The 26,728-nt window shown below is 43.6% G+C and overlaps 1 protein-coding gene across 1 annotated transcript in view; it reads right to left on the bottom strand.

Moving 5' to 3' along the window:
• SLC25A22 (solute carrier family 25 member 22) overlaps window positions 1-26,728 on the bottom strand; it is a 93,653-nt gene that overhangs the window by 34,133 nt on the left and 32,792 nt on the right. The window contains exons 2-3 of the mRNA XM_070765402.1: window positions 11,634-11,749; window positions 6,524-6,649 (exon numbers count right to left, since the gene is read on the bottom strand). Coding sequence (XP_070621503.1) covers window positions 6,524-6,649; window positions 11,634-11,653 — 146 coding nt within the window. The 5' untranslated portion in view covers window positions 11,654-11,749. The remainder of the gene's footprint in view (window positions 1-6,523; window positions 6,650-11,633; window positions 11,750-26,728) is intronic.

The raw sequence follows: 26,728 nt of genomic DNA, 5'->3' as shown, positions 1-26,728 counted from the left end.
TCTTAGGATGGATATATGTTTATCCCAGGCATGTTTAAATTCAGTTACTGTGGATTTATCTACCACGTCTGCTGGAAGTTTGTTCCAAGGATCTACTACTCTTTCAGTGAAATAATATTTTCTCACGTTGCTTTTGATCTTTCCCCCAACTAACTTCAGATTGTGTCCCCTTGTTCTTGTGTTCACTTTCCTATTAAAAACACTTCCCTCCTGGACCTTATTTAACCCTTTAATATATTTAAATGTTTCAATCATGTCCCCCCTTTTCCTTCTGTCCTCCAGACTATACAGATTGAGTTCATTAAGTCTTTCCTGATACGTTTTATGCTTAAGACCTTCCACCATTCTTGTAGCCCGTCTTTGGACCCGTTCAATTTTGTCAATATTTTTTTGTAGGTGAGGTCTCCAGAACTGAACACAGTACTCCAAATGTGGTCTCACCAGCACTCTATATAGTGGGATCATAATCTCCCTTTTCCTGCTTGTTATACCTCTAGCTATGCAGCCAAGCATCCTACTTGCTTTCCCTACCACCTGACTGCACTGTTCACCCATTTTGAGACTGTCAGAAATCACTACCCCTAAATCCTTTTCTTCTGAAGGTTTTGCTAACACAGAACTGCCAATACAATAGAAGCTTCAGTTTCTAGCATCATGGGAAATTTGTCTTTTCCCATGGTCTTAGGTGACCCCTGTGAAATGGTCATTAACCCCGAAAGGGGTCCCAACCCCCAGGTTGAGAATCACTGCTCTAAAAACATTATACTAGTGGCACAATGTTGTTCTTGTTTTCAATCTGTTTAAAAACAGATCCCCGTTGATAAAAGTTACAGAACCCCTTAAAAAAATAAGAGCAAAAAATAAAGTCCAGATAAAATGAAGAATAAGTATATTTCACTTCCAAGAATAGTTTTATTAAATTATAAGAAGCATCAATTCCTTTGAGTAGGAATTCCCTTGAGAAACATCTGAAGCTAAATAAAGACAGCCATAAGCAAAGTTGTTTCCCCAGCCACCTATTTGCTGAAACTTTGGGTCATATAATCTTGATGAATGATTCTTTTCATACTTGAATAGACTTCAAATACATAGTCTTCAAAAATCCTTTGCATGCTAAGTGTTCTAATTTTAGGGAAATCGTGCATATTATAAGCATTTTACAAGTTGACCATTTCTGTAGTATCAGAATAATTATTTGTGAGAGATTTGAATTCAGCAGGGACTCTTGTTGGAAGACAGGCTCTTGAATATAAGCATAATGTTGACAATTTTGGAGAGAGGAAGAGAAAAAAGAAGAAAACCCCACAAAGTTTTCTTTGTCTCATAAATGCAGAGTTAACTAACGAGCCGGGTGAGAAAAAGAGTGAGAGGCAGTGTGTGAAGACCCTTCCTCTCATCTATCTCTCACCATTTTTGTCAGTGCCAAAGGGCTCATAAGAGCAAAGAGATGATGATCTCCAAGATTGGTTTTATAATAAAGCCTGAAGACTATTCTTCTCTAGCCTGGAAATACCTAATGTAATAATGTAATTTACCTTCCCACTTGTCACTAGAACATGTGTCAAGGGAACTTTAATCAACAGATTCAAATAAACAAACAAATTTTAAGGTTCCCATTCTATTTGAGAGACCGGGCGAATTAAAGCCTGGCTGACATTTGCTGAAGGCAGGAACTATCTCGGCATTGCCTATCAGCTGGGGCGATCTCGCGTGATAGGGCATAAGTGCCCCAGAGTATCCCGTCGGCCGCTTGGGCATTCTGGGAAGCAGGGGCGTGGCGAGCGCCCTTTATCAGGGCCTGCTCGCCACCCTGGCTTCCCTTGTCCTCCGAGCTCGACGCCCGGCAGACACCCACCCAACCTCCGCTCAATCCAGGGTGTTTAAAGATTGCCTAGTTTGGGGCCCGAGTAGGATTTTTTTGCAATCTTAGAGCATTTGTTACGGATTGCTTTTTTCGCCTACTCCATCCTAAACGAGTGAAATAGATTTGTGGTTACGGGGTGCATCTGTATGTAAATAGGTTTTGATTCAACAATTGGATGTATATATACTTGGTCACTATATGGCAGAAACGGGGCGGAAAGGGTATCAGTAGCAACTGTGTGTTCTCCTTTGGGCATCTTTTGTAAGGTGATTGGCACCTCCGTTGCACAACTCATGCTGCCTAACCGGACGGAGCGGTGTGAAGGGGGTGCCCTTGGGGCTTACCTATGTCATTTCCGGTTCCAGGTCATGCAGGGTGAGCCCTCCCACATGCTGGGTGTGGCTTTACGGGCTGGGTGTAGGCGTGGCATGGAGTTACACCCATTTAGTTGCCCAAGCATGTTCTTTTCAGGAAACTCCGCCCCATTTAGCGACCCCTGTGGGTCTTTCTGTTAATATTCAATAAAGTGGCCCATTTTACCCAGCTTGGTGTCCGAGTGTTCATTTCCCATCCAATGCAATGCTTCTCTCATGTGTTAACCATTTTTGATTGTCAGCATAGACTGCACTAATCCTTCAATGACCTTGCTGCTTGAAATATGAAAGGGCAATACCCAGGCAATGGATAGATGTTTTTAATGTTTTCATCCTACAATAATCCTGAGAGATAAATCAGGCTGAAGAAATGAGTAGCCCAAAATAGACCCAGTGAACTTATCTTGATGACTAAGTGGGAAATAGAACTCACATATTCCGTGGAAACTTTTATCCTTCTGTTTGTCCAGATAAAAAAGGATGACGACTTCAACTGGCACATGCAACCAATAATTTTTAGGCATGCTGATTACAGTACACATCACGTGAGCATGTAAAAATTATCATAAAATAGACATTTGGAAAAGCAAATACAGAATGTAATAAAACATTTACTTGTGTTCAGCTCCTGAGGTTTGATTGTGTTATGCAATCCACCTTGAAAGTAGATAAATCTGAATATTTTCATGAATTTTTAAGATCTTTTTGAAGCTCTGCCATTATTGAAAGCATTGAGGAAACTATGACCCAATGGGTCACAAGCTCTCTACTATACTAATGCACAGCTGGTTCCAGACTGTACTCAGAGAGCTCAATTGTTCTTTGGTAGACTAAAGGGGTAGTGCTAAAGGTTCAGCTCTGGGCTCCATACTTCTTGAAAGTTTTATGGATGACTTGAGGATGACGTGGAGAGAATACTTATTAAATTAAGTCTATAAGTGAAATGAAAGAGGGCAGGGATAAAATAATTTGGCATAATGATCAATGCACCAAGCTAGAAAGCAAGAAATTGTGATTCTAGTCCTGCTTTAGGCACAAAATGAGTTGAGTGACCCTGGCCCTAGAACAAGGCAAGAAAAAGCCACTTGACAGGCCAAAGCCATATTTTATTGAAGCCTCTGGCCTGCCCCATTTACAGTAAATGCTTTAGAATGTTTCTTGCTGTGGGAATTTGGAGCGGGGTGGCTGCATGCCATGACACATTCCTTTTAGGTTCTCAAGGTCAGCCTTTGTCCAGCATCTGGTCGGAAGCTGCGGGAGTTACAGGATATGCTGGCAGAAGATGTATGGTTGATGTGATGGGCTTGTGGGAGGAAATGCAAGGAAATGAGTCTACGGAGAGGGGCGGCATACAAATCTAATAAATGAATGAATGAATGAATGAATGAATGAATGAATGAACTCTAATCCAGGTGGAGATACCCTCATAATTTTAGATTCGGGTTTCTCCAGTTGTGCTAACATGGCCTTGTTAATAAATTGGAACTTAGATTCTGATTTATTTCTCGAATGCTATTTGGAACACTGACATCACTTCTAACAAAAACTTGCCAGGAAAACTGCAGGGACTTGTCTAGGGAGTCATCATGAGTTAAAATTGATTTGAAAGCATGAATTAAAAAAAGTGCCTACAGGACAGAAATAAGATTAAAGATTATTTTAATAGGATTGCAGCCCAAAAAAGCAAATGAAATGTTAGACTTCATAAGTATATTTTCCAAGGCACACGAAACTAACATTTCATTTCATTGTCGGTTGTTGAATCCTGCCTTAGATACTGTGTACAGTTCTGCACACTTCACTGCAAGGAGGATTCAGACAAATTGGTAAGGCTTGAGGATTACAAATTACGTCTGATGAAAGAGACTGAAGGAAATGGGAATGTTTAGCTTTGAGATGGGGAAAAAACCAGTGAATAGGATATGATAGCACTCTTCAAGGATTTGAAAGCATGTCAGACAAAAGACTTAGCAATTACAAATCCAGTGATTAAAACAATTTCAAACCCTTAATATAAAAAACAATCATACATCTCATACAAACCATACGTAAACGGAAATGGCCCAGGGGAATCAATTTCCCCATGCCTGGCAATAGAGGTGGGTTTTAAGGAGTTTTAAGGAGTTTGCGAAAGGAAAGGAGGGTGGGGGCAATCCTAATCTCTGGGGGGAGTTGATTCCAGAGGGTCGGGGCCGCCACAGAGAAGGCTCTTCCCCTGGGTCCCACCAGACAACATTGTTTTGTCGATGGGACCCGGAAAAGGCCAACTCTGTGGGACCTAACCGGTCGCTGGGATTCGTGCGTCAGAAGGCAGTCCCGGAGATATTTTGGTCCGATGCCGGAAATCTATGTTGGAATAGAACTGGGGGGAAATCCAAGCTCAGTCCACAATTAGCTCAGTGGATGACTCTGAGCTAGACCTTTTCTCTCAGCCTAACCTACCTCACAGGGTTATTGCGGGGACAGAAAAAAAGAGCATCCCTATGGAAGTTTCTAGAGAAAGGGGTTAGGGAATAGGAATCTAAACAAATAAATAATTATGCTGAATCATCCTAGAGCAGTGAGGGGGAACCTTTTTCAGTCTGTGTGTCAAAAGGATGGGTGTGGGTGTGCTAGCATGAATGCACATGCCCACACCCCTTCCCTCCCCTTCCACACATGCACCTGCATCCACGCTGCCCTCATGCATGGGCACAATCCCCCCCATCCCTGCACATGCACACAGGCCTCACTGAAGCCTGGGGTGTGAAAAAAACCCACCCAAATGGGTAAACTGGAAGTTCTGAAAAACGGACTTCTGGTTTGCCCGTTGGGCTCTTTTTGGCACTCCGGGGCTCCAAGAAGTTTCCCTGAACCTTCCAGAGTGCAAAAAAATAGCACAATGGGTAAAACAGAAGTGCATTTTCTGAACTTCTGGTTTGTCCAATGGGTGGGGTTTTTGCTCTCCGAGGCTTGAGGGAAGCTTCCCTGAAGCATCCGGAGGGTGAAACGGCCTTTCTCAAGGCCGAAAATGAGCTGGTCAGTAGACGCATGTGCACTAGAGCTGGCATAGGGCAATGTTTCGCGTGCCCTCTAATATGGCTCTGTGTGTCACCTGTGGCACACGTGCCAATAGGTTCGCCATCATGGTTCTAGAGAGTAGAATGTTAATCAATTAAGTTACAGGAAAGGAGATTTTAATTGAATGTGAGGAAAAATTTCCTAGTACAGTTGAATTACTTACTTACTTAATTAGTTAATTACTCTGAGAGAATATAAGAGAACCATTTTAGTTTAGTGGTTAAAGACAACAGACCAGAAATCATGGGGATTCTCGGGGCATGAAAGACAACAGACCAGAAATCATGGGGATTCTCGGGGCATGAAAGACAACAGACCAGAAATCATGGGGATTCTTGGGGCATGAAAGCCCGCAGGATGACTTTGGGCCAATCACTTTCTCTCTCAGCCCAACCCATCTCATAGGGCTACTGTTGTGCAGAAAATACAAGGAAGAAAGAATATTATATATGTTTGCTCCTTTAGCTATTTGATAAAGGCAGTATAACAATTTGATAAATAAACAAATTTCTTTGTTTAGAATAGAATAGAATAGAATAGAATAGAATAGAATAGAATAGAATTCTTTATTGGTCAAGTGTGATTGGACACACAAGGAATTTGTCTTGGTGCATCTGCTCTCAGTGTACATAAAAGAAAAATATACATTTGTCAAGAATCATGTGGTGCAACACATAATGATTGTTTTAGGGGTCAAATAAGCAATGAAGAAACTTACTACATGTGCATTTACAAGTATTCCAATAGTGAATGGCAAACACCAGATTTGCTCATCTATCACTGATGCTTTAACATGGATTCTTGCACAAAGGAAGGGTGGATTCAATGGCTACAATGATTGCTTCCATGATTATTTTATTTATTTATTAAAATTTAATATAGATACACAATGGGTTAAATAGGTCAAGTCTCTTTTAGCCATAAAGCAGAAATGTCTGTCATAGGCACCCAACTCTTAAGATTATAAATTAATATAATAGCTCTAACAAAAAAACCTTCAATTAACTGAAACACAGGGATGCAGATACGAGGTTCTACTAAAAACATGCAGTCTGGAGAATCTCAGTAAACAGCTCCACAGGATTTTTGTGCAAATATTTATATAATATTTGCACAAAAATCCTGTGGAGCTGTTTACTGCGATTCATGCACAGTTCATGCAAAGGAACAAGTGATTAAAAAATAAGAGTGCTTTCTTTTCTCTTTAAATCTATGAGATACTTACATACTGGTGTACATCCTGTGGCCATTCTGTTGGTTCTGTAAACGTGTTTTTGCTAAGTCAATAGGAAACACACAGGTGACCCCAATGAGCCCGGCTATGCCTCCATTGATCAGCTTGGCAGGTAAACTGTAAGAAAAAGAGCACAGGGATTCACTCCCAAACCAGTCACAAAAGGCAAGAGAAATGTAGATAAATGCCAGGCTGCACTTTCATAGCTTTCAAGTTTCATAGACTGGAGACCACTGAACCAGGACTATATCTGATAAAGAGGGGAACTTATCACTTGGCTAAAAACTGACTGCGGTTACAAAATACTCAACTCTTTCAAAACTGATCAAACCCTATCCTGCTAATTCAAGAACATTTTCTGTTTTCTGTATGTGTTATTATTTCCTTTAACTTTATTTTTCAGAAATCTTTTTGTAACATTTCTTAAAAATCCACACTCCAATGATATATAAAGCTTGGCTATCATATTTATTTCCACAAGGACACAGAGGTTAAGAATTTAGATAATGGTAGGTTCTCCTACTTTACTATGGTGATTTCCTTTTGCTTAATCTTAGTTTAATAAGTCAAATTTAGATAGGTACATATAATGCTGTGCCCAAAATGTTGCGGTATACAACCCACAATGGCTATATGTTAAATCAAACTCAAGAAATCACACTACAGCTTAATGTAATGTATAAACCCATATAAAAGATTATAAAACTCCCATCTTTTTATTTTCAAACAGATAAAAAATTCCTTCAGTTATGTTTGACTTCCTACTGTGGTAATGATATGGCTACATCACAAAGATTGTTGGGTGCTTTGAATGATGAGCTTACAAATAAGACATCACATTGAATTCAATAAAAGTTAACTCTCAGAGAAGCTTGTAACCCTCAAATCTACAGGAATCCTATGTTTATCATAATTGAAAAAAAAAAAAGATGCATAGAATCCTTACAAGATCTCCAACTGTATGGCTCTACTTATTTTAACGGTATTACTGACTTGACTTTCAAATATAATGACCAAGACTAAAAGGCCAATCTCTAAAAGGGAGAAATAAAAGATACCAGCCTCAGAAAGTGTAGCATATTCTGCTCAGCCTGTATCAAGAACGTTACTGGACTGGAAAGGACAGAGGGTGACAACAAGAGAGCAAATACAGGCAGTTGGTTAAAGAACTCTGAGGATTTTCAAAAGAATGACAGTTGGAGGTGCATCATGTGGAGTTGTAAGACAAGACAAGACATGTGGGAGTTTGTAGGTCAAATATGGGCTTTATAAAATACGACCTTTCCTCCAAATCAGCCACTATACCATCTAAATCACCTTGGGTTACCTTGGAAATTTAGATGATTAGATAAACATCTCAGAGTATATGTTCTGGCACGAATCCATTCTGTTGCTCAAATCTCATAAAGCTGATTAGAAAATATTCCTGCATACAATGTAGAGCTGATAATCTTTACATCAGCCTAAATTTAAAACGAAAAGAAATAAAATACTGGATTCATTTTGAACACTTGATGCTGGATTCAAATACAGGAACTGTTTAAGATTTGTTTGTGACCAGAGTGCAATTCTGTATTTATAGTTCTTTGTAAAGAATGTTCCTATTCTGCATTTTTCTAAAAATTATCCCAATCAAAAAAGTTACCAGTACAAAGAATTGGCAATTATTTTACAACTGCACATCCTCTTGTGGTCATCTGTACATTTATAAATATGGTGATTTGTGTATGTAAAATCCCATTCAAAATCTTATAGACTTCTGGTAGGGACCCATCACCCTACAACTAGTACAACTTCTACCAACATCTACAAACAAATTCCCAAGACTAATACAGTTAGATATGAAGGAACAATAACTCCATCTGTCCGTCCATTACCCTGGGGGGGGGGGAATTATTGACCCCCTCAGAGACGGTCCACAACTTGGGCATCTTCCTCGATCCACAGCTCACATCAGAGAAACATCTTTCAGCTGTGGCGAGGGGGACGTTTGCCCATGTTCGCCTGGTGCACCAGTTGCGGCCCTATCTGGACCGGGAGTCACTGCTCACAGTCACTCATGCCCTCATCACCTCGAGGTTCGACTATTGTAATGCTCTCTACATGGGGCTACCTTTGAAAAGTGTTCGGAAACTTCAGATCGTGCAGAATGCAGCTGCGAGAGCAATCATGGGCTTCCCTAGGTATGCCCATGTTTCACCAACACTCCGCAGTCTGCATTGGTTGCCGATCAGTTTCCGGTCACAATTTTTTAAAAACAAACATATCTGAACATCTATTATTATTGTGACACCACAAATCAAAGCGGTATTTAAATGGTTGTCACAGTTTAAATTTATTTATTTGTTTGTTTGTTTGTTTGTTTGTTTATTTATTTATTTATTTAGATTTGTATGCCGCCCCTCTCCGCAGACTCGGGGCGGCTCACAACAAAGTGAAAAACAATTTATAACAAATCTAAATTTCTACTAAAAACATTTTAAAAACCCCATTTTCTAAACACACATACATACACACATACCATTCATAAATTGTATATGCCCGGGGGAGATGTCTCAGTTCCCCCATGCCTGACGACACAGGTGGGTCTTAAGGAGCTTACGAAAGGCAAGGAGAGAAGGGGCAGTTCTAATCTCCGGGGGGAGTTGGTTCCAGGGGGTCGGGGCCGCCACAGAGAAGGCTCTTCCCCTGGGGCCCGCCAACCGACATTGTTTAGTTGACGGGACCCGGAGAAGGCCCACTCTGTGGGACCTAATCGGTCGCTGGGATTCGTGCGGCAGCAGGCGGTCTCGGAGATATTCTGGTCCAGTGCCATGAAGGGCTTTAAAGGTCATAACCAACACTTTGAATTGTGACCGGAAGTTGATCGGCAACCAATGCAGACTGCGGAGTGTTGGTGAAACATGGGCATACCTAGGTAGGCCCATGACTGCTCTCGCAGCTGCATTCTGCACGATCTGAAGTTTCCAAACACTTTTCAAAGGTAGCCCCATGTAGAGAGCATTACAGTAGTCGAACCTCGAGGTGATGAGGGCATGAGTGACTGTGAGCAGTGAGTCCCGGTCCAGATAGGGTCGCAACTGGTGCACCAGGCGAACCTGGGCAAACGCCCCCCTCGCCACAGCTGAAAGATGGTTCTCTAATGTGAGCTGTGGATCGAGGAGGACGCCCAAGTTGCGGACCCTCTCCGAGGGGGTCAATAATTCCCCCCCCAGGGTAATGGAAGGACAGATGGAATTGTCCTTGGGAGGCAAAACCCACAGCCACTCCGTCTTATCCGGGTTGAGTTTGAGTCTGTTGGCACCCATCCAGGCCCCAACAGCCTCCAGACACCGGCACATCACTTCCACTGCTTCGTTGACTGGACATGGGGTGGAGATGTAAAGCTGGGTATCATCAGCGTACTGATGATACCTCACCCCATGCCCTTGGATGATCTCACCCAGTGGTTTCATGTAGATATTGAATAGCAGGGGGGAGAGGACCGACCCCTGAGGCACCCCACAAGGGAGAGACCTTGGAGTCGACCTCTGACCCCCCACTAACACCGACTGTGACCGACCGGAGAGGTAGGAGGAGAACCACTGAAGAACAGTGCCTCCCACCCCCAACCCCTCCAGCCGGTGCAGAAGGATACCATGGTCGATGGTATCGAAAGCCGCTGAGAGGTCAAGAAGCACCAGGACAGAGGATAAACCCCTGTCCCGGGCCCGCCAGAGATCATCCATATAAAAATCACATTTTAACTACGAATCAACTGGAAATATCTACAATATCAAATATTGTGATTTATTAAAGAAATTGCTATGCCATAAGTAATATTAGAATTGGGGATATAGCTCGATAACCGTATCCCAATATAGATGCATTCTAACCCTCTTGCTTTACATGTAATATGCAAACAAAGATATTTTAAAAAAATATCTAGAGAAACTGAAGGAATATATTATATAATTTCAAATCTTACTTCAATGACCTTTTTATTCCTCTACTTGAAGAAGTATATATACAAGGCGTTGGACTATCAATATTTCTGATACACATATAAACTCTTCATCTTGCACCCTCTTCAGTTTTTCATCGTTTAATCTTTCCATCAATCTAATCTGTAAATTACACTATCCTTTGGAGAGCTATGCCTCTTTCCATTTGTATCCAGTGAACAAATATGCACATTTGCAATACAAATCATTCTGACATAGACACTGTAATAATCTTTTATCGTATTGCAGCTGCAAGCTACAATTTCCTCCTATTTTTATTCTGGAACTATAACATATAAACAAATATATAAATTGCATTTCCCATATAATCTCTGTTAAATCCTTGCAAGAATGAAGGACTGCAGACTTAGAGTAAGTAACGGTTCCTTTTATTAGAACAGAAGGTAACGGTTTACAGAACGAAACAAGACAACAACCAAACATGGCCGTGCCTGGCAGCTATATATACCCCGGGCTGCCAGGCTCAGCCAACCAATCACCTTGTAGTATTTTCCCGCCCAAGTAATATGGGGTGGGTACAAGGCCTAACTGTCCTCTGGACACAACAATCTCAAATTCCAATGTACTGTATTCAGAAAACCTCCTTTATAACCATACATCTACAAATGTAGAAGATGTAGAAAAATATACACCTCTATAGGATGGTTTCTCCTAAATCAGTGGTTGCCAACCTTTTTTTGCCCATACCCCACCTAAGCATCTCTAAAATCCTCAATCAATCAATCAATCCATATGTCTTACTATTCAAAAAGTGAACCCCTACTCATGTGGAGGAAACCTGAAAAGGCCATTAACTTGGTTTAAACAAGGTTCCAATTGCCCCTACTAAAAATCAAATTGCCCCCTTATGGGGTGTGGGCCCCACGTTAGGATCCAGCGCCCTAAACTTACCAATTTTGAGAAACTGGCCAAATGTCTAGATGGCATTTAAGACAATGGCCACTGAAAATGAGTATAGAAGACAGATTAGGGAAAAGAGAAGTAAAGGCGAAAGGAAGATGTATTTTGGAGTTAGAGATAAAGAAAAGGGACTATGTGGAAACAACACAAAGGGAAAGAGAGAATAGCTGAGAGAGGAACAAAAAAAAAGCTCTTACCTAATCTGTTTATCAGCCATTTAATTCAGTTCTGATCTTGTAGAAACAAGATTTGGTCTTCCAAAAGTCTTCAAAATCTTTGGGGGTTACAATCACTTAATTCTGATGTTTGTTTTCTAGAAAAAAGATGAAAACAACATTAACATTATTACTTCTTTGTTATCTTTGTATACTGTAAGAATGTTTTGATAAAAGTTTCCCACATATTTCTAAGAGTGATCTGATGAATTGTCATGCAAAAATGGCTAAAATGAAGAAAAATGCATCTTATTCCAATTGGCCACAAATGGTAAAATGAAATGGATCCTCAAACATTATTTTTATATACTTGTGTTACAGCTGATCATTCTTTTAATTTTTTAAAACATATGACAAGCTACAGTATTTCCTTCTATACTGCTAACCTTAATTCAGGAGAGATATAATTTAGATGCCTGAGATATTTACCAAATGGCGCTATTTCATTCGGAATAGAAGTGAAGTATATTGAGTTTTCAATGTATTCCCAGAAAGATCATTTCAAGCGCTTCTTGCTACTTACTGAAGCAAGTCAACAAGCTCTGCTGAAAGAATGACAGCAAAACCATCTCCACCCACCTCCCATATGGCATTAAAGCAAATGTGCCAAATGTGCAGGCTCTGTGGAAAGAATCACAAGAGAAGAGAGGCTGCCTGCCGAAAATTGTTGCAAAGGGTTTACAAGGAAAATAAAAACAGAGAGATAAGACAAATGGTTGTTATTTTGCATCACACGAATTTCCCATTAAGTAACTCTGCAGCAAAAGAAGTAGCAGCATTTTTATGCAAATACAGAAAAAATAATTTGTATTTAAGATCAAGTTGGTCGGAATTTTGTGAGTTGGTGAGATCATCCAGGGGCATGGGGTGAGGTATCATCAGTACGCTGATGATACCCAGTTGTACATTTCCACCCCATGTCCAGTCAGCAAAGCAGTGGAAGTGATGTGCCGGTGCACGGAGGCTTTTAGGGTCTGGATGGGTGTCAACAGACTCAAACTCAATCCTGATAAGACAGAGTGGCTGTGGGTTTTGCCTCCCAAGGACAACTCCATCTGTCCATCCATCACCCTGGAGGGGGAAATTATTGACCCCCTCAGAGAGGGTCCGCAACTTGGGCATCCTCCTTGATCCATAGCTTACATTAGAGAACCATCTTTCAGCTGTGGCGTTTGCCCGGGTTTGCAGAATGCAGCTGCGAGAGCTATCATGGGCTTCCCCATGTCACACCAATACTCCGCAGTCTGTGTTGGTTGCCAATCAGTTTCTGTTCACAATTCAAAGTGTTGGTTATGACCTATAAAGCCCTTCATGGCATCAGACCAGAATATCTCTGGGACTACTTTCTGCCGCATGAATCCTAGCGACCGGTTAGGTCCCACAGAGTTGGCCTTCTCCATGTCCCGTCAATGAAACAATGTCATCTGGAGGGACCCAGGGGAAGAGCCTTCTCTGTGGCAGCCTCAACCCTCTGGAATCAACTCCTTAAAACCCACCTCTGCCGTCAGGCCTGGGGAAATTGATTCCCCTGGGCCGTTTCCGTTTTATGTATGGTTTGTGTCAGATGTATGGTTGTTTTTTATATTAAGGGTTTTAAATTGTTTTAATCATTGGATTTTTAATGCTTTGTGTTGTGAGCCGCCCCGAGTCTTTTGTGAATTCTCTGTCCACAGGGGTGCTCAAGACTTGCTTTATGGTTTTTGAACAATCCTAGAATTTCTCACAAGTATCACTGTGATTCTTGCTTTCTTTGATTAGTTCCATATATGCAATGTTTTAAATAACAGCATCAGGAGATTTGCACCTAAAAAGTGAACAGCTATTTTAAATCCAGCATGTGGCAAAATAAGAGTAATGCATCACAAGATACCAGAACATCACAAAAGGTGTCAGCAGAACAGTCCACCTATGAATCAGAACTATCAAGGGATCTCATCAAGTGATTTATTTATTCACGTACTATTTGTCCTGCTTCACTGCAGGGTTTATTCGTTTGCAATATGCTTCCCTAGTTCTCACAGCAAACTCATTAATACCTGTTGCAATGCGTGGTTTATTCTTCACCAGTGTTATAGCCTGACATTGTTTGGCAGCCGAGAGACAACGACTGGCCCAAGGTCATCAGCTGGCTTTTGTAGCTAAGGAGAGACTAGAACTGGGTTCCCTTTATCTTTGTCCAGCTTTTTAACCACTACACCAGTGATGGCGAACCTTTTTTGGCGAAACCTTCGTGTGTCAAAAGGGTGTGTGTGGGTGTGCTAGCATGCATGCACGTGCCTGCACCCCTTTCCACTTACATGCATGTGCATACCCACGAATGTGCACCCCCACATGTGCACAGGCCTTACTGAAGCCTAGTACCTGAAAAAAAATGCCCAAATGGGCAAACCAGAAGTTCAGGAAAGCGTACTTCTGGTTTCCCGTTGGGCTGGGTTTTTGTACTCCAGAGGGTTCAGAGAAGCTTCCTGAACATAAGAACATAAGAAGAGCCATGCTGAATCAGGCCAAAGCCCATTGAGTCCAGCATTCTATGTCACACAGTGGCCCACCAACTGTACATGGGGATCTTGAACAGAAAGAGAAGGCAAAACCCGCCCTTTCCCTCCGGAGTGCAAAAAACAGCACAATGGGCAAACCGGAAGTTCAGAAAATGCACTTCCGTTTTGCCCATTGTGCTGTTTTTTGTGCTCAAGGGCTTCAGGAAACTTCCGTGAACCTCCGGAGTGCAAAAAATAACACAACAGTAAACCGGAAATGCATTTTTTCCAAACTTCCGGTTTGTCCGTTGGGCAATTTTTTTTGCCTCCGGGGCTTCAGGGACACTTCCCTAAAGCTTCCAGAGGGTGAAACGGCCTTTCCCAAGGCCAAAAATCAGCTGGCCAGCACGCACATGTGTGCTGGAATTGTCGCAGGGCAAAGTCTCATGTACCCTCCAATATGGCTCTGCAGGCCATGTGTGGCATACGTGCCTTAGGTTCGCCATCACAGCACCACATCATGCTTGTATTCCACAAAGTTATTTATATTATATTCTCTCTCTCTCTCTCTCTCTCACAGACACACACACACACCACACTCCCTAGCTTATGATCACTATTGGGTTTGAAACGTCTGTCACTAAGTGATGCAGGTGTCAACTGATTTTTTTCAGCGTCATCAAAATTTCAAATGATTATTAAATTAATGGTCAAAAATTGAGTACTGTCTGTATATATATAATCCCTCATATCCATTTTAATATAGCCTTTAACTACAAAATAATAATAGAAGCACAGCGTACACACAAAACGGGACAAAACTGAAAAAGTCAGCTTTGAAAACATTGCACTAGAAGTGATGATGAAACAAACCATTACTCAGTTTATGTACAACTTATTGTGAAAATCTCTCTTTGAATATTCAACCGTGGCAGCTATGAAGCAACCAGTGATTCATTCTTAAGATAAGTCCTACTAGAGAGCTCTATTGCACCTTTGCATTCTCACACATAATTGGACTAGGGAGGATTGTTATCAGGAGGATTAGCCAACTATAAAATTAACTCTTTCGGCCCAACAGGACAGAAAGGTGAAGTGACATGGCACAACTGTGTTCTTCACCAATAAGGAACAGTGACCTTCATTCCTTTAACAATTGGGAAATAAATGTATGTTTTTTAGAATCCATTAGAAGTTACAATTGATGTTCTAAATCCCTGATGGCAAACCTATGGCATGCGTGCCAGAGATGGCACGCAGAGCCCTCTCTGTGGGCATGTACACTGTCGGTAGCTGCTTTTTTGGTTTCTAGTGCGAGCATGCGTGACAGCCATCTGGTCTTCGCATGGCCAGTTGATCTTCACACTCATGCGCATTGCCCAGCTGTTCTTTGGGTTTCCAGCACTCAAACACATACATGTGCATGCGTGCACATTTCTATTTGGGCACTTGGTGCTGAAAAGCTTCGCCATCACTGGTATAAGTGTTTCAGTTCATGGGAGGGCAGACACAATGAACTAAAAGCCAGCATTTCCAAGGCTGGATCCAAACAATATGCATGTTTTTTTAAATGTATTTTGTTTCTCAGTTCCACAGTTAGAACTGGAGCTCAACCACCCGTTCCCATCTGATGATTCAGATCCCCTCGTTTATTCTCAGAAAAAATCCACAAATGCAGAAGGCACAGTGGCAACCAGCTGTTTGCTTTGCTACAGCAAGCCATTCTTTCTCCTTGAGCCTCTTCACAATGACACCTTTGGAATGAGTCACAATTGTTCCCTTTCAGAACCATGAGGGAGTTGCGGCAATACGTTCTAAAAAGTGAATGTGGTCTTTGTGTACAGTGATGATAAGACGGGAGCCTTCATACGTTCTGCAAAAAGTCACAAGAGTTGCAACATTTCTTGTCACAATTTTGGGCTGTGGGCATCCTGTGAAGCCGGGCAGCTGCAGCTTGTCCACTGAACTATGGTTAAGATTCTTACTGTGATGCATTACATGAGTCAACATCTGCTGCCAGGCTTTCTAGAGCAGTATTTCCCAACCTTGGCAACTTGAAGATATTTGGACTTCAATTCCCAGAATTCCTCAGCCAGCATATGCTGGCTGGGGAATCCTGGGAGTTGAAGTCCAAATATCTTCAAGTTGCCAAGGTTGGGAAACATTGCTCTAGAGTCACATCTTAAATTGGGAGATAGCAAGTCACAGCTTTTATCGTCATAAAGTAATGCACCATCCACAATTATTTTATCTCCCATGCGACCAGTGGCATTTTTAGAAAAAATAAAATGATAGACAGTTGCTGCTCATGGTCTTTGTGAAAAGGAGCCTGCCTGCGCTCAGCCAATGTAGCAATATTAAGTTTGAAGAAAGAGAATAATCTCAACTTCCTTTCTGAAAAATGAGGGGTTTTTTAATGAACGGCAGATGTTTTCCAAAGGTATGCATAATATGTTCTCAACATTACGAATTTGCCCTCAAACATAAAGCCGCCATCTAAAAACGGTCTATATACAAATATCCAAAATGTTCATCCACAATGGCAAACTGTTTAGTTAATAGTTCTTATATTGCAAGTATCTCAGAAAGAAGCCGATCAAAATTGTTCTTTGCAAAGCATCCCATATCCTATATAGCAGTGTTTCCCAACCTTTTTTGAGCCGCGGCACATTATTCATATTTTCAAAATCCTGGGGAACATTGAACCGGGGGGGGGGGGCCTAAAGAAAAGTTTGGACAAAAAAAATATATATCTCTTCCTCCCTTTCGCTCTATTTCTCCCTCCCTCATTCTCTTCCTTCCCTTCTTTCTCTCTCTCCATCCCTCTTTTTTTCTTCCTCTCTTTTTTGCTCTCTCTCTCCCTCCTTCCCTCCCTCTATGTCTTTCTCTCTCCCTTGCTCTCCCTTGCTCTCTCTCTCTCTGTCTCTCTTGCTATCTCTCTCTTGCTTTTTCCTCTCTCTCACTCTCTTCCTTCCTCACTCATCTTTGTCTTTCTTTCTCTCTTGCTTTCTTCCTCTCTCACTCTCTTCCTTCCTCTCTCATCTCTCTTTCTTTCTCTCTCTCTCTTTCTCTCTCCCCCTCTTTCTCTATCTCTCCCCCTCTTGCTCTCTCTCTCTTTTTCTCACTTTCCCTCTCTTGTTTTCTTTCTCTCTCTCTTGCTTTCTCTCTCTTTCTCTCTTGTTTTCTTTCTCTCGTTCTCTCTCTTGCTATCTCTTTCTCTTCCCCCTTTCTCTCTCTCACTTTCTCTTGTTTTCTCTCTCACACTCTTTCTCTCTCTCATTCTCTCTCTCTTGCTATCTCTTTCTCTACCCCCTCTTTGTCTCTCTCTCTCTTTCTCACTTTCTATCTTGCTCTGTCGCTCTCACTCTCTCGTTCTCCGGAGGCTGGCGAAAGTAATTTTCAATGTTGGGCGCGCGGGCCGGCGCGCTCTCTCTCCCCATCCCCCTGCCAGCCCGCCCGGAACATTCAAAGTAAGAAAAACCTTCGCCGGCTTACTTTGAATGTGGCAGGGGGAGGGGGAGAGCGCACGCCGGCCCGTGCGCCCGACATTGAAAATCACTTTCGCCAGCCTCCAGAGAACGAGAGAGATCGCCTTCGCTGCCTCTCCTGCAGCCCCCTTGCTGAGAGCCCGGGACAAAAGCGCTTTCAGCGAAGGCAGCGGCGAGTAGTTAGGGGCACGAGGGGGCTAGAGGCGCGGGGGGGCCGCCGCGGCTTCGGGTGCGCCCTTGCAAAAGGGTGCGCGGGGGAGCGTTTTGGGGTGCGCTGGCGCAGGCGTGTGCGGCCCGGCACCCTCCTGCTCCCACCGCCAGTGCCCTCCCTCCGGTCCCCAAAGGACATTGGTTGCCGCCCCCGCCAGGGAAGCTCCACCCTGGAGCTCTTGCCACCGCAATCCCCCGGCTACTACCTGGTGCCGCTAATGGCGCCCTTCTCCTCTTGCTGCCGGTGCGAAGAATGAAGCTCTCCTTTTTTCCCGCCTTCCTTCTTTGGGGCCCAGCAGGAGAGCGCCGGCAACAGCAGCATCGGGCAGTAGCCGGGGCGGGGGGCAGCTGCGAGTGGGAGCTCCAGGTTGGAGGCACCAGCACCGGCAGCGCCCCGCCCAGCTGGAGCTTCCCTAGGAGTTTTGCGGCACACCTGACCATGTCTCGCGGCACACTGGTTGGGAAACGCTGCTATATAGCAATAGCACTTAGATAGTTGCTTTCCTACCATCCTTGAGGACAATCACCTGATTCATAAGCAATATTTTAAAAATATGCTTCTGAACATCCATCTGGAACTTTTCTGAGTAATATTATCCTTCCTTACAAGTTTGAGCCAAACACAAATAACTATACTGCTCAAAAAAAATAAAGGGAACACTTAAACAACAAAATATAACTGTAATTAAATCAAACTTCTGTGAAGTCAAACTATCCATTTATGAAGCAACACTGATTCACAATAATTTTATTTTGTTGTCAGCACATTCAAATTTGTACAGAACAAATTATTCAATGAAAATATTTCATTCATTCAGACATAGGATGTGTTAGAGTGTTCCATTTATTTTTTTGAGCAGTGTACATTTGTAATATAACTACCAAACATTAAATATACTCATATGCATTTTAGTATCTTGCTGACACTAAGATGACTTCAAAATTATTCCAGGTTTGATTTTCTTTATTAAAGGCTGGGAAAAGATTTTTGAAAAAAAACCACACTTATTCCCAGAATATGAATGAAATTATTGCCCAAACAACTAATAAAAACAATAAAGTAGAACATGTATTTGGATTTACTTGTAGTGCGGTTGTATTTTTATTTTATTTTATTTTAAATATGTTTGATACTATACATTTTTCTCCGCAAGCTGCCTAGAGTCATTTTTAATTGTTGCAGCAAAGAAAAATGTTTAAATAAATAAATCTAAATTGTACTTATATACAGTATACTGTAAACATTTGAAAGGTAACTTTTTCCAGCATTAAAATTCCAGAATCTGTTAGTTTCCTCTGCTGAACTTCTGCTACCCATGTTCTAAGGAAGAAAAAACTTCTGACAGTAACTTCCATTGTTGTGATTCAACTATAAAACTATTTGTCTTCTAGGAGACACTGGCAATATCCCAGAAGATATCCACGATGACAGCTAAATTGATCTCAAACTAGTCCATTTATAAGCTTTAATCCAGTGAATTGTCCAATTAAGCTCCTGTGGTATTAACTGTACAGCACATTTTAATTCACAATGGACTAGAGGTATTTTTGTGCTCGCTTACACCATTACAATCAGAGACCAATACATTCTGCGCTCAATCTGGTTTAGACGAACTTCACTTTTAATCAGTAAACCACCAGACAAATCCTTTTTTCTCTAGTTCATGTTCAGCCTCTTGGCTCCTTCGAGCTGGAATACGTGCCCCAAAGCCTCATTTCAACAGTCCTCTGCAGGGATCACTGCAGACTTTAGCTAAGAGCTCTCATTCACCACCCATCCTTACGATATTGAGAAAAAGAAGAGAAAAAGTAGGTCAAAAGTAGAGCTATCAGAAAAAGAAAAGAGCACAGAAAGAAATAGTATCTTGTCCTACTTTCAGAGGCACTTCTATTCCTTGCTTGTTCCTTCTTTTCACACAATCAATTAACTCTGCTGCTTTTGAGGCAAAAAAGCTTGCCCATCCCTGACTTTAGACATAATCCCAGTTCTCCACACATTAATCCCAATCATCCCATCTCTCTGCAGATGTCCTTAAGTAGCCTTAACTGCCTCCTAATATCAGTCAGTAAGGCATTGTAATTCAGTGACTCAAGAATCTATAGCTGCATTCCAGCATTCCTATTTAGGCTTGTTGCTCCCTTTTGTTTTCACACATTCCTTTTCCTACCTCTCAGTTCTACAAAGGAGCTCCTTCACATTCTTCAGTCTTCACAGAGCAGGAAAATCTGGATGCAAAAATGTCTGAGATAACATATTAGAGGGGAGTGATTTAACCTTTGGCCCCCTTTTATTATTATAAAGGATAATACTTTATCAAAGAAACATAGTCCATTTTGTTACAGCATTCATTTGGAAATCAAATACTGAAGATCTTTTAAAAAAACTGAAACAAATTGCCAAGTTCAAGGTCTCTTTTCTACATTTGATCAGTCCAACCTTTAATAATCCCGCAATCAGGCAAATACCCTACTTTTTTTACACCAAGCTGAAGGGGAATTTATCTCAGCAGATGGCAGCACCTGACCAATGTCTAGTTAGCATTTGAATAGGTGACTGCCAAAAATGTTTTCAGAAATATCAGATCCATTCTCTGCTGTTTTCTTAGAAAGCCAGAAAATACTGGTTTTGCTTTGCAAAACCAACAGAGGTTGAATATGACTTGTTGCTGCCCAAATCCAGATAATTAACATCAGATAAGAGCATACAAAATAGAATGAAATAAAAGAAGCCCAAATAGTAAATTTGGGAATTTGTAAATAGTTATAAACACAGTATGACGGGGTAAGCTCCCTTCCTTGCCCCAACTCCTGCAACCCTAGCAGTTTGAAAACATGCAAACGCAAGTAGATAAATAGGTACCACTTTGGTGGGAAGGTAACAGCATTCCATGCATCTCAGCATATAATCATGCTGGCCACATCACCACAGAAGTATCATTAGACCAGTGTTTCCCAACCTTGGCTACTTGAAGAGATCTGGACTTCAACTCCCAGAATTCCCCAGCCAGCATTCGCTGGCTGGGGAATTCTGGGAGTTGAAGTCCAGATCTCTTCAAGTGGCCAAGGTTGGGAAACACTGCATTAGACAATGTTAGCTCTCTCAGTTAAGAAACAAAGATGAGCATCGCCCACTAGAATTGGACTCAATTGGACTCAACTGAAAACCGTTACCTATTTATGAACTACAAAATATGTCATTCAATTGTGGTATCCTAAATTCACTCTATTCTTGGGATATATCATTACACAAATTAACTAATACAGCTTTTTCATTCATTCATTCATTTATTCATTCATTCATTTTATACCTATATTAATTTTACATATAACTCAAGGCAGCTAAAATATCCAACACAGCCTCCTCCTATTTTGGGGGTAACAACTCTGTGTGGGATGAGAAAGAGTGACTAATTCAAAGACACTCAACTGATTTTCATGACCAAGGCAGAACCTGAATTGCCTTGGCCTTGCTCTCCAGCTTTCTAGTCTAGTGCCTTAACCACTAAATTAAACTGGCTCTCAGATGATTTTTCATGATTTTTTAAATCTGATTTTTCTCAGATCTTCATAGCCTATATGGAAACTGATGGCTGGACAGGAAATGTGTACCTTTCTCTGCAATTCTTCATATTGCCAACAGATTTGTCCTTCAGAAAGATAAATTTATGACCTCGGTTATTCAATGGACTAAAGATCAAATGTTACCTGAGATTAGGCGTTGATTGCTTACCTGAACGCCTCTTCTCGTACGGTGAGTGGGTACAGCAGTCACATGGGTTGCTCCTGTCCAATCCGTTGGAACTGAGCCTAGTATTAAAAAAGCCTGCTGGATCCGCCCCTTCCCCAGAATTCGCGAATCCGTAGACTAGGCTCAGTAGTGAAGCTCCTTAATGTTCAACTCTCATGTGTTATAAGAAAATAGAATAGAAGGTAAAGAAGACCACACAAAGGGAGGGAAGTGACTGCTGTACCCACTCACCGTACGAGAAGAGGCGTTCAGGTAAGCAATCAACGCCTATTCTCCGTACTGAAGGAGTGGGTCCAGCAGTCACATGGGACATACCCAAGAGATAGGTCCCTAGGGTGGGAGTACATTGCTATCGTGAGAGATAACGGATTGGAGTACTCTACTGCCGAAGGCAGCGTCCGCTGATGCGTACGAATCGATTTTGTAGTGCTTTATGAAGGAATTTGGCGAGGCCCAAGTGGCTGCTTTGCAGACTTCTTCCAACGGAGCCTGAGTCGCCCAAGCGGCAGATGTGGCAGCACTTCTGGTGGAATGCGCTGTAATATTCCTTGGAATGGAAAGGGAAGCTGTCTCGTAGGCCTTAGAGATGGTCCCTCTGATCCAACGACCTATTACTGTAGAAGACACTCTGGATCCCAAGGATCTGGGATGGTAGGCTATGAAGAGTGCTTCAGACCTCCGGATGGATCTTGTGCGTTGGATATAAACCTTTAGAGCTCTAGTGAGATCCAGAGTGTGCCATCTAGTTGCCAGGGGATGCTCTCGTTGGAGGCAGAAGGAAGGTAATATGATATCCTGAGATCTGTGGGACATGGAACTGACCTTTGGTAGAAAGGTGGGGTCCAGTCGCAGAACCACCTTGTCCTGGTGAAACTGACAAAGGTCCTGTCTGATAGAAAGGACTGCCAACTCAGATATGCGTCGGGCGGATGTAATCGCCACCAGGAATGCTACCTTGAAGGATAGGTACCTGAGGGACGCAGAGTTCAGGGGTTCGTAAGGTGCCTGAGTAAGAGAGTGGAGAACCCGTGGCAAGTCCCAGGTGAGATATCTGTGGATTTTAGAAGGCCTGAGGTTGGCCACTCCTCTTAGAAATTCTTGGATTTCTGGAAAGGAGCGGAGGGGCTGCCTGCGAGGCCCCGCCAAGACGGAAGAAATGGCGGCCAGGAGTCGGCGGATGGTGCTGGTAGAGAGGCCTTGGTGGAAGCCTTTCATGAGGAAGGTGATTATCCTGTGGATGGGAAGACATAGGGGAGATAAGCCCTCCTGCAAGCACCACTGATGGAATTTGGACCAAGTATGGTCGTAGATCCGGTTGGTAGACCCTCTTCTAGACTTCAGGATGATTTCCACTGTGTCCGGGTCATACCCTCGCAGGTCTAAGTCCCTCCGGATAATAGCCAGGCGGTGAGGTGGAACCACTCTGGGTCTGGATGGAAGGAGGCCCCCTGTCGCAACATATCCTCCGAAACGGGGAGTCGCCAGGGGTCCTGGACGGACATTGTTGGAGGTCCGCGAACCAGGGCCTGCGAGGCCAGTGAGGGGCAATCAGAATTACTCGGGCCTTCTCCAGGAGGATTTTGTTGATCACGTCTGGCAGATTTGGAATTGGAGGGAAGGCATACAATAGACCTGGAGGCCAAGGACTCCTGAGAGCAGTGATTGCCTCTGCTCCCGGAGACGGGAACCTGGAGATGAAGTGAGGGAGCTGGGCATTGGCTTTGGTCGCAAATAGATCCAACACTGGATGGCCGAACCTGAGGCAGATTTGGTGGAACAGTGACTGATGGAGATTCCACTCGCCTGGATCTATGGTCGCTCGCGAGAGCCAGTCCGCTTGGACGTTGAGGCTCCCCGAGATGTGGTCGGCTAGAAGCGACTGGAGATTCTTCTCTGCCCAAAGGCCTAACTTCAGGCCTCCCTCCTGAGGGCCTTGGATCTTGTGCCTCCCTGTCTGCCAATATGGCTTTTGGTGGCTATATTGTCGGTGAGAATCAGCACATGCTGGTTGGAGATGTGAGATTGGAATTGTTTTAGAGCTAGAGACACGGCTCTTAATTCTAGTCAATTGATGGGCCTGGAAGCCTCCTCCAGTGACCATGTGCCCTGAGCTAAAAGGCCCTGGGCGTGGGCTCCCCAGCCCGAGAGGCTGGCATCTGTGGTGACTACAAACTGGTCGGGGCACTGGAAGGGAGATCCCTTGTCTAGGGCTGGAGAAGTCCACCACTTGAGGGATCTGCGAACCGTCGGTGGAATGGCGACGATTCGAGTTGCTGTGGCCCGATCTCTGGAATGGTAATAGAAGCCACTGTAGTTCCCTGACGTGAAGACAGGCCCAGGGGACAATACCAATACATGACACCATTTTACCCAAAAGGGAAGATAGGGTGGCAATGGAGGCAGATTGCTGGGGCAGGATGCGAGCAATGAGATCCAAAAAGCTGCGTTTTCTCTCAGTGGAGAGGAAAACCTGGGATATCTCAGAATTAATGATAGTTCCCAGATGCAGAATGGAAGTGGATGGATCAAGGTGGCTCCTTTTAAGATCTATGGAGAAACCATGATTCTGTAGAACCGACATGGTAAAAGAGAGGTCTGCAGCCACACCAGTTCTGGAATTTCCATGAATTAAAATGTCATCTAAATAACATAAAATATGAATGGGAGAAGCCCGGATATGAGCCGCCAAGGATCCCAAGAGTTTAGTGAAGACTCTGGGAGCTGAGTAGAGCCCAAATGGCATAGCCCTATACTGAAAATGCCTGCCTTGAAAGGCAAAGCGCAGAAATTTCCTATGGACCTTGACAATGGGGATATGGAGGAAGGCCTCCGTGAGATCCAGAGACACCATAAAGTCTCCCCGATGTAGAGCTGCTAAAATGGAAGATAAGGAATGCATTTTGAAATTCCTATATTTTATGAACCGGTTCAATTTTTTTAGATCTAAGATGGCTCTCCAGCCTCCAGAGGTCTTAGGGACCATGAAGAGGATGGAATAAAAGCCTAAACCTCTCTGGAGAGAGGGGACCGGTTGAATAGCTCTAATAGTCAACAAATGAGAAATAGCCTCCTCCATTCGGATACGAGATGGAGGGGAACTGGGAGAAGGACAAGAAATAAAACGGTTAGGGGGAGGTGAAATGAACTCTAACCTTAGGCCCCTTTCCACAGTGTCAATGACCCAGGGGTCCTTACAAGAACGGTGCCAGGCGGAAGAGAACCAGGCTAGGCGACCGCCTATGGGAAAGGAGGAAAACTTACCATCTGGCTCTTTTGGAAGCCCTGGTAGAAGAGGATCCTCTCTGATAACGGGAACCTCTGCCCCTGGTGGTTCTAGATTGGGATCGAAACCGAGGGGAATACTGACCTGGACTCCTTTGAAATGCGAAGCCCTGATCCTGTTGACGCCCTGTGCGCCGAAAGGGCTACGGTTTAGGGGCCTTCTTGGTGGTAGGTCCCAAGACCTTTTTCTTGTCTGTGGTCTCTGTAAGGAGAGGGTCCAGAAGGTCTCCGAAGAGGAGGTTACGTTTCAGCGGACCCATGGCTAACTGCCACTTCTGTCTTACTCCCGCCTGCCAAGGGCGGAGCCATAGAAGTCTTCTGGCCGTTGTGGAGGCTGCTACTGACCTGGCTGCAAATCTGGAAGATTGGAGGGTAGCATCTGCTACATATTGGGCAGCTGCGAAGATTTTGTTGAAATCCTGTTGGCCCCGTAAGTCATCTGGAGGCAGGTGTGGTTGGAGCTGACGAAGCCACAAGAGCATAGCTCTGGAAAAGAAGGATGCCGCTGCAGCACTCTTAATGGCCCATGAGTCTGCAAGAAGACTCCTTTTGAGCATTTGCTCAAGTCGTTTGTCCTCTGGCCGGAGGACCTCCTCTGCTTTGCCAGGCATGGCGGCAGTCGAGTGGAGAGTCTTCACTGGTTCATCTGGCTTGGGACATGTTAGGAGTTCCTCATAGACGGAGGAGAGCTTGTAGAGCTTCTTGTCCTTGGGAGTGGGAGTAAAGCCCGCAGTTGGGTGGTCCCACTGTTTAAGCAAGGCATCCTTAAACAACTTGGGCATAGGAATTACCTCATTGTCTTCCTGTTCTTTCATGAAATAAGGAAGATTTTCCTCCGGAGGGTCTGAGGAAGAAGTAGCCTGTTTTTCTTGCCCGGCTAGCCCCGTGGATACTCTAGCTTTAAGCAGGAGAGATTTGAAAAGCTGCGAAGGAAAGATAGCAGCTGGGGCTGGAATCTTAATCTGAGATTCCTCATCTTCCGACAGACGCTGAAATGGGTCATCATCCTCTTCTGCATCCACGTCCTCATCCTCTTCCTGAGAGGAGTCAGAGACCTCCATGGCTGGGGCTCTGTAGGAAGGAGAAGAACTCACGGGACGGGAGGAGCGTGGAGGGGGATGAGACAGAGAAGGCACATTGAAAGATGAGAGGGAAGAAATATCAGCCGGAAAAGCCGGAAGATCCCTGAGGGCCTGAGCAGGTTCTGGCTGGGAGGAATCCTCGGTAATATCTGGCTCCTCTGGACCTAAACCCCATAGGTTAGGTTGGGGTGGATTTAGGTTTGGCTCATCCAGGGATAGCACAGGAACCCCAGAAAGAGGCAGGTTAGAGGCCTCCGGGGGGGTTGGATTGATATGCACTTGGGCCTGCACCTTAAAAAGTTTGGCTGATTTATCATGTATTTTTTGTAGGGCTGGGTCCCTTCTCTTCTCAGCCCTGGTGGGCTTGGCTAAGGAATGGGTGCCTGAGGAAGAGGAGGAAGAGGCCTGGGGAACTTCAGTAGAATTACCAGTAGGCCTAACCTCTTTGGGACCTTTGGTAGTGCCTCTCTTGGGAAAAGAAGCCATAGTCTGACAATTAACAGAAGACAAGGCTGAGCCAATAACTGAATAATAAGGAGAAGAATTTCAAGGACTTCCCAAGAGGAATGGATCCTGCTTCGAGGCCTCGAAGCTGCTGAAACTTGAGGACAATCTGGGCAAACCCAGAGTTCGTGCCCCCAAATCCAGCGGGGCCAGCCTCCCTAAACTTTATAATTAAGTAAACCAAGGCACTCTGGTTGGAGGCTTAGCCGGTGGAGAATTTAGCCTGGGACCCCCAAGGCCCGCTCCGGGATCCACGCGGTGGACTGAGGCCTACGCGGCTGGCAGG

This window comes from Erythrolamprus reginae, chromosome 1, assembly GCF_031021105.1.
Source record: "Erythrolamprus reginae isolate rEryReg1 chromosome 1, rEryReg1.hap1, whole genome shotgun sequence".
Lineage (NCBI taxonomy): Eukaryota > Metazoa > Chordata > Lepidosauria > Squamata > Dipsadidae > Erythrolamprus > Erythrolamprus reginae.
The sequence above is the reverse complement of the archived record's forward strand: the minus strand, read 5'-3'. Positions and strand labels throughout refer to the sequence as shown.